Raw genomic sequence first — 8511 nt, 5'->3', positions numbered from 1 at the left:
ACACTCGAGAAATAAACATGTAAGTGAAAGGGTCGAACAATGTGCCTATGCAAAACCACTTTTTAAAGTCTAAGAGAAGATAAAGATGAAACACTAGAAAACAAAGAACAAGTTGCTAATATTTACACAGAAAATGAGAGAATGGACAGTGTTACACGTGGCTTTTTTGTGTTCAATGTGGATGCTGATACAGAAACGAATTTTTTTCTCTTCATTGATTTTGATTCTTTTTAAGGTCATGACTGGTAAGGAATGGTGAAATGAGATACACAGAGTGGGGAAAAAATGAGAAAGACAAATGAGAATAGTCATTTAGATTTCTGAATATAATGTCAGAAGAAATTGTCATAGATCCTGATACTAACTAGATGGATGTGAAAACCTTGACTGTGTGCCTGTTTTAAAGAGAGGGTTCATGGTTCCCATTCTGGGCAATGTGAAATTGATCCAAAATATTGAGCCAAAAAACTAGCCTGTCGGTATATAAGTGTGATAGAAGGCAAAAAATTCCCTACACTCTGCTCTGAATGCAGAGAATCCCAAATTATCTTTCATTTAACTCAAAAAGGCCCCCTGTCTTGAAAGACTGTGTTGGTACTATTTAGTTGATATTGACAAACACCTCACTAAAACTGGCAGAGTTTTAGTGAAAATCCCCACTATGACTATTCACTGAGTCGACCAAGGGTCTTTTTCAAATAATTTTAAACAAATGATTCATTAGCAAATTAGAAAGATTTAAAAGGGTCTTTTGGATGTAAGACCAGGTGAACTCTCATTAGGGATGGTCATTCAATATATCTGGACTCATAAGGTAATTTAAAAATTATGGATTTTGTATAAATTATAGTATTAACTCCCATCACTGTGCTTGTTCTCTCCAGAATTCTCTGTGCTAAGCGTGCTACATACATTAGGTCCTTGACTCATCTCAACAGCCTTCTGACGTGGACATGATTTTGCAGATGGGCAACTGAGAATGAGAGTTGTGAAATGATGTGCCCAAGGTCACATGCTAGATAAGAAATCAACAAGTTGAAATCCATCCAGAAATGGCCCCAAAGCTCCCCCAAATTGAACATCTTCTTTTTTTTCTTTTTTTCTGCTTTATCTCCCCAAACCCTCCCCGGTACATAGTTGTACATCTTAGTTGCAGGTTCTTCTAGTTGTGGAATGAACAGCTTCTTAACCTGCAATTCTAGTCCTGCAAGAGTTAGAGGTTGAGGTTAGATCATATGGATCTGAATACTCACTCTACCACTAAACCAGGGAGTGATCTGTGGGACTATTCTAGGTCTGGGTTGTCTTCATCTATAAAATTAGGGGTGAAATATTCTAGCTTTGTGTGTGTGTGACTGTTGATCTGGATAGTGCATGCATGATTTCAGCCCAGTGCCTGCCGTATAGGAAGTTTCAACAATTGTTAGTTATTACATTGTTATGATTAAGAGATCAGGACTGGCTGTTTGAGTAGATGGTCTTGAGTACAATACTAAATTCAAGTTAGCAAATGGTATAGACATATTCAGCACTTTTTCCATTTAGTGTTGGCATAAAGATTTTTTTCTGAATATCTCTTTTGGTATTATAATATTAAATTTTCTCTAAGGTGGACAGTGGAACTTATATCTTAGTCTTCTCACATCATAGTACCAGTTAGGATTCAAGCTCGCAAATACCCTTATATCTTGCAAATCGTTATATTCACCTTCTAGAGAATAGCTATGACAACATTTCCATCTTTGGAAAATGATCACTGTTCCTCAATGCTGGGTTAGAGGTTAAGAAGGTGAGTTTTTGCTAATCTTACCCATACGGAATTAGCCTGCGGCTCTAGATTTACCTCCACTGACATCCATCAATTGTAGTTTAAATGCCTCAGCAATTGTATCCATTCAGGGAAACCTAGAATGGGAATCTAAAGAAACATTCTTAGTTCAGCTGCAAAAAATTCCTAGCTTACAATTGAGAAGTAGTTGGAATGGGACAGTCTGGCTATTTAACGTAATTAGCATTCTTATGTCCTGTAAAAGTTCTCCACACATTTCGCAGATATTCCACATCACGAAGATTAAAATCATGTCCCCCTTTTCATGTTTCAGGAGCTTGGAGACAGAACCCTTGACTTCTTCTATGGGAGAGTGAGATGCTGTGAACTGTTCAACCCAGATACCATTAAAAATGTAGAAGTGATATCAGAGGGATCATAATCAGTTGGAGAGACATTGGCAGGATGAAACAAATATCAGTGATGCTAAGAGTTAGGAGCCAATCAGATAGAAGTCTAAAATATTATATGGCAGCCAATCAGGAAGTTCAATGTGATTTGGGACTATGTAAGCAATGGGATTATATAACAAGCAGGGGCAAATAGGATGCCCTAACCTGGAATATTGGACCTCAGGACTGAAAAGAAGTAAGCAACTGGAGGGAATCCAGAGGAGATCATCTACAATGATGGTTTTAAAGCAAAATATGAACTTTATAGTGTAGCCAAACCACAAAGTCAGACCCAAGGGGCATGATTAAATCTACAAATAGCTCAAGGGTCTAAACACCAAGGGGAAAGAGGAATTTTGGCTGGAGATAAGAAAAATTTCAAGGGATAAAGTTAAGAAAAGGGAAATTTAGGTTTAACAGAATATATCCTTTGGTAGTTAGACGTATGTGTTTAGAGAACGGTATTTCAAGGGAATGGAAAGAAAACTGATGAGTTTTCTAGGATCTTTGATAAGAGTCTACCTTGATGTCAGACCAAGAACTCTAGAACTTTCATTAGAATATACTTGTGCCATGACCAGATGGACTAAATATATTTTTTATCCTAAATTTCTATGATAATTATAATGGGGAATGAATAGTGAACAGACTGTTCTGTCCTTTATTAAAATGTATCTAAGGCTTTGATTAACTTTGGCTCTGAGGGGGAAAAACCCTAAATATGAACACTACTTTTCAATAGCAAATGCCCTAATAAAGGAGCAAAGTCTTAGAGACTTGATTTTTGAAGTACATATATTCAAAATCATTTATTTCTAGACTACCAGTTATATTGCTTCTGAAACAGACTGATGAATTGTAAGAGAGATTCTGGAGATCAATGTAACAAAACCAGCCGCTTTTGAAATTGGTAAACAAAACCCAGATCTTCCTTAACCAAATTTGGCATAAAATGGCAATCAGAAAGGCCAGTGTGAGTTGGTCTATATAAGCAAAGGGATTATATAACAAGCAAGAGTAAAACAGGATGCCCTAAGTAGGAATGAATGAATACACCATAAGTCACCAATGACTGTAAAATAAACCTAATAGGAGTCAGGCTGGAAATCAAAAGAGTTTTAAAGATATCATTAAAACATCCAAATAATTTTCTTAAAAGTCTTTTTTTCCAGGCAAGCTATTACATTTTTTCCTCTGTGTTTTAAAAGCATACATACTTACACTGGGTTTTAGAAAGGGAGCTTGTGCTTAATTTTAGGAATTATTAAAAAATTTATTCATTGTCCCAAAAAGTGAGGCAAGCTCCAGCTAATGGAGCATCAGGACCCATTGGAAAATAAGATGATGAATTAGCTGGATGTGTCTGCTCCAAGCCCCAGGTGCCAATAGAAGAGTCCCTCTGCTCGTTGGCTTTACAACATCCATGACCAAGAATGTATGACTTCCTGCCTAGAAAGCATTCTTATTAGCCCTACATAATAGTGGCAGGGTTGCATTTTCAACCCCATGGTCATCATATAGGCTTACAGAGATAAAACGGATATGAATCATGAATTACATTTGCTCAACCACCTTGAGTTATAAGTGGTCCAATGAAGTGTGACTTGGTTAACCATCTACTCCAAATGCCAAAATCCAATGAGGCATAACCAGTTCCATGCAATGGTATCCAAATGGTAGGCATTAAATGTTTTCATTGCTAGTGACAAGTTACAAGGTATTGTTAACCAAGGAAAAGGCAGGCAAGACCCACCCTCTTTTGCTTCTAACATGACTTGCTTGAGGAGGGAAGAAAGCAAATGCCAACAGTCCCCCAAATGCTATTTGGCACGTGCAGTGAAGCACGGCAGGAAGCGATTTTAAATGCTGTGCCTCTCCACAGCACACCTAATCGTCAGCCACTGAAAATAAGATCTTAAGTTTCAGTGTGGGAAGAGAATGACAGCGGTGAGAGTGCTGGGAAATTTGTATCTCATTCTGTCTTCGGGCTGCAGAAAGGTCATCAAGTTACCGGAAGGAGCTCCCTGGGTGCAGTCGGTCCCACTGCATTTACAAAAACTGTACATCAGTGATCCTAGGGTCCGAATGAAGTCCCTTGTGGAGACATCGAATACTTCTGTTAATTAGAATCCATGACGTGCCTCCTCCTAGATAGTCAAATATCTAGGAACACAGAACAGTTTTTAAAAAGACAAAAAAATTAATTTTCTCCTGAAAACTTTATAGGGAATAAAAGAAGTCTTCCAAAATCAAAGTTGGATAATTCTGCTATATACACAAGGCAAATGTTTGTGTCAAACATTTGTATTTATAAGTTCATTGTAAGTTTTTTTTTCTTTAATAAAAGAAACAGTAAAGGAAAGTCACCTTTACATTCATATAAAATTCTCTTCACCCTGAAGTGGTAAAAGAGGACACACGAACACAATTAAATAAAGTACACAGGCATTTCCAACATTCTCTTTGCTCCCCTGCTGAGACGGTTGTAAGATGCCTTGCAAAACTTAAACATTACGTCAAAACGCCCTCCGCGGCGGCGAGGCTTTGCGCTTTATAGGTTCCAGGGGTAGGACAGTAGCCGGAGAAGCTGCTCCCAGACTCGTTTCCAAGCAGGGAACATTGACATCGCCAGCATTTTCCAGTTTCCCAAGAATGTGGCCGCAGCGCGATGCGCCCAGAGGCGTCCCAGAGCCGAACCCGGAGACCGATCGCTTTGTGAGCGCCAATCTCCGCAGCCTCTGGCTGTCGCTGCGCCCGGCGCCTGCCCCCTGCCTGGCCTCACTCACCCCTCCTTCTCGAGTACATTTACACACGACCCTTACATGGCGAGGACCCTTCCCCCCACTTTTCTTAGTAGGTCCGGATCTCCAGCCCATTCATCAGCAGCCTCTGCATTTGAGCTGAGTCTCTATCCTTCCTTTTTAAAAACAAAAACAGCAGGGGGGGAGGGGGGGAGGAAGGCAGGAGATTTAACTCCAACTTCAGAGCAACCGTCCTGGGCTGCCCATCTGACACCAGTGGGTGGGGTGCAATCTGACACCTCCTTTCCTTTCCAGAAACGTGAGTGGAGCTGGGCGCCCCCCTTGATCTGGGGGAGGGGAGACGGAGGAGAAGGTCCGCACTTCCGTCCTCACGGCTTTCTCCCCAGGAGACCCGGTATCAGTGGCGAGCTAGGCTCTTTCTGCGCGGCTCCCAGGTTTGGCGCCTGGAAAACTCCTCCACGTTCTGCCTTCTCCTGCTAAGGGCTCCGCTCCACCTCTAGACCTTGCTTCCCTCCCACCCTACCCGTCCTGGCCGCCCCCTTCCCGCTGCCTCTAGTGAGAGCGTGCGGGGACATCTCCGCGCCTGCCCTGGGCCCAAGGCAGGGCTGCGAATATCAGGAGCCCCTCTCCGGCGGGGCATGGGCACCCACCCCTGGGGTTCTCTCCTTAGCTCCCTGAGCGTAGCCAGGAATTCTCTCCCACCGTAGCCACTCAGCCCTTGGAAGGCCCTGGGCGCAGAGCTCTCCGTGTCCCTACTTTGTAGCAAGACTGGCATCCCACGGGAACCTGGAACTTGGAGACACCCTTGCGCCTAGCCAGTCAGAGGAGTGGGCGCAGCAGCCAAGTGGAGGCCAGAGGCGCTGTTTCAGGGGCCTGGATACGGCGACGGGGCACCCGGGGCGCAGCTCGGGCGCGCAGCTCCAGCGCCGGAGGAAGTCGCTCTCGCAGCGCGGGGAGCGCGACGGACGCGCCCTGGGCGCACGCCCAGGAGGCCTCCTCCCCAGCCCTCGGGACCGTCCTCAGGGCGCGAGGAGGAGCTTGCTGGAGACTTCGAGGCTGTCCAAAGCCAGCGAGCGGGAGCGCGGCATCTCCTGCCTTGGCTGGGAAGGGGGAGTGGCGCTGGCGGGTTGGAGCTGGGAACTGAGCGAGCGCCTGACCTTCCTTCTCTTGCTTACCCACTTCGCGACTTGAGCTCCGAGGGAAGGTTCTAGCGAGCGCAAGAGGCCCCCCGACCCCTTTTCCTAGAAGGCTGGTGATGGATTTCCTGCTTCTGCCCCCGCGAGGGTACTTGGAGCGCGCTAGTGGCGCGTGAGCCGGGCGCTGCCCTCCACCGCCCTCAGCGAGCCTCTGGCTGGCCCCGCCTGGCAGCCTCGCCTGAGCCCCCCTTCTTTCTGGGCCCCAAATCGCCAGCGTTCCGAAAGCGGGAAGAAGGTGGCCCTCGGGCACAGCCCCGACGAGATGTCCGCGCAGAGCCTGCTCCACAGTGTCTTCTCCTGCTCTTCACCGGCCTCGGGCGGCGCGGCCTCGGCCAAGGGCTTTTCCAAGAGGAAGCTGCGCCAGACCCGCAGCCTAGACCCAGCCCTGATCGGCGGCTGCGGGGGCGAGGCGGGCGCGGAGGGCGGCTCGCGGGGGGCCACTGGGGGCCGCCTCTGCTCCCCGCTGGCCCCAGCCGAGGGTCTCGGCCCCCGATCAGCGTCCTCTCCCCGGGGCCCACCCCCCCGGGCCAACAGACTCCCGCCCCCTAGACCCCTCTGCTCATCCTTCTCCACGCCCAGCACCCCGCAGGAGAAGTCGCCGTCTGGCAGCTTCCACTTTGACTATGAGGTCTCCCTGGGTCGCAGCGGCCTCAAGAAGAGCATGGCCTGGGACCTGCCTTCGGTCTTGTCCGGGCCGGGCAGTGGCCGCAGCGCCATCCTGTGCTCCTCTGGGGGAGGCCCCAACGGCATCTTCGCTTCTCCCAGGAGGTGGCTCCAGCAGAGAAAGTTCCAGTCCCCACCTAACAGCCACGGCCAACCCTACATCGTGTGGAAGTCCGAGGTAGGGTCCGGTGCCGCGCGTCCCCAAGGCTGGACACCTGGGCAGTTCTTTAATTCCATCACATTTACAGAGCCAGGGACCCGTTGAGAGGTTTCTATGGTGTGGCTGTTCCTCTTTGGCTGGTTAAATGGTGCCTGGAAATGGGACGTCCCTAGCGGCCACCCGCGTGTGTCTTGTTAGCACTTCTTGGCTCCACTTTGGAGCAGTGGTGGGAGCTGGAGGAAGAGATGGTGTTCTCCTGTCCTGTTTGTGCTGCAGGCGATTTCAAAGGGTCCTCTGATCCCTTCACCCAGTGTTGATATTTTTTGGAACTCAAATGGTCTATTTCTATGCTGTTTGTAAGGATTGGGTGAAATATATTTTGAAATATGTCTGCCATCTGGTTGTTCTACAGAGAATTCAGGAACATTATTCTGGATTGGTGGTGTTGATTGTGTGTGTGTGTAGGTCTGTGTTTTTGGGTGGCAGGGGGGAGTTACTACTAGAATTCTCCAGTTTTCATATTTTCCTCTCCTAAACGTATAATTTCAGAAATCTCTGGTACTGAGTACTAGTTTAATCTAGGAGGAAAAAAACCCCTCTGCTTAAGGCTATGAAAGCTCATGGAAATATGCCCAAATCCCACTAAGGACAACTAGTAGTTAGTGAAATATCCATGAACTAGGAATCATTAATAAATAGGAAACACAGAGGGAGCTATTTGGTACCTTTAAAATGTTTGCTTTCTGGCTGAGAAGAATGGAGAGCAGAGCTATTGGGAAACTGTAGTTGGTGGGTACTTGGAAAGCAGCATGCTTTTAGAGAATAAATAGTAGTTGTTTTCAAAATGAACAACTCCTATCTCTTTCAGTCCACAAACTCTATAGATTGATTTGCCTTGGATCTGTTTCCATAAGGGAAGGGAGATTCCATCAGTTGTAATTAAATATTTTAAAGTACAGTTAGAATTACAGAAATGAAATGAAATACCATGTAATTGCTGGAGATTTAGACTAAATAAAGGAAACACAACCAAGAAAAACAGTTTGAAAATAGCATCCAAGATCATACCTCGCTCTGTAAACATGAGATAACTATGAGATTTCAGCTTGTAATATACCGCCTTAGAAAAATCAGCAGTATTTATCACAAATATTAGTATCACATATTGATAAAATAGTAGTCACTGTGCCAAAGTAACTGCTGCTGTTGAGTGAGGAGTATAGATTAGAAAAACTAACAAACATTGCTGGCTGTTTTGCTCATTTTCTTGAAGATGATAGGCAGTAGAAAGAAAAGTCAAGTCAGAGAGGACGAGATTCTCTCCCAAGCAAGGAAGAGGATCAAAAATCTAAATGTTAAATTTCTCTTGGTCTCTAGAAGGGGCTGGATTCCCGCTCTATATCAGAAGCACACATTATCGGATTAATCTGTAGGAGTTGAGAGAAAGAGGGAGAAATGCAAAAGCAAGCCAAATTCTTGGATTAGATAGCCGCTGAAATTCACGTTTAAA

General features: G+C 45.5%; 1 protein-coding gene across 2 annotated transcripts in view; it reads left to right on the top strand.

Annotated features, from left to right (window-relative positions):
• Positions 1-6112: 6112 nt before the first annotated feature.
• Positions 6113-8511, top strand: part of ARHGAP6 (Rho GTPase activating protein 6) — a 462402-nt gene continuing 460003 nt past the window's right edge. For both annotated transcript variants that reach the window (XM_070604438.1, XM_070604437.1), the window contains exon 1: positions 6113-7019. In XM_070604438.1, coding sequence (XP_070460539.1) covers positions 6441-7019 — 579 coding nt within the window. In that variant the 5' untranslated portion in view covers positions 6113-6440. The remainder of the gene's footprint in view (positions 7020-8511) is intronic.

The sequence above is a fragment of the Equus przewalskii genome, chromosome X (genome assembly GCF_037783145.1).
Source record: "Equus przewalskii isolate Varuska chromosome X, EquPr2, whole genome shotgun sequence".
NCBI classification, from domain to species: Eukaryota; Metazoa; Chordata; class Mammalia; order Perissodactyla; family Equidae; genus Equus; species Equus przewalskii.
The sequence above is the reverse complement of the archived record's forward strand: the minus strand, read 5'-3'. Positions and strand labels throughout refer to the sequence as shown.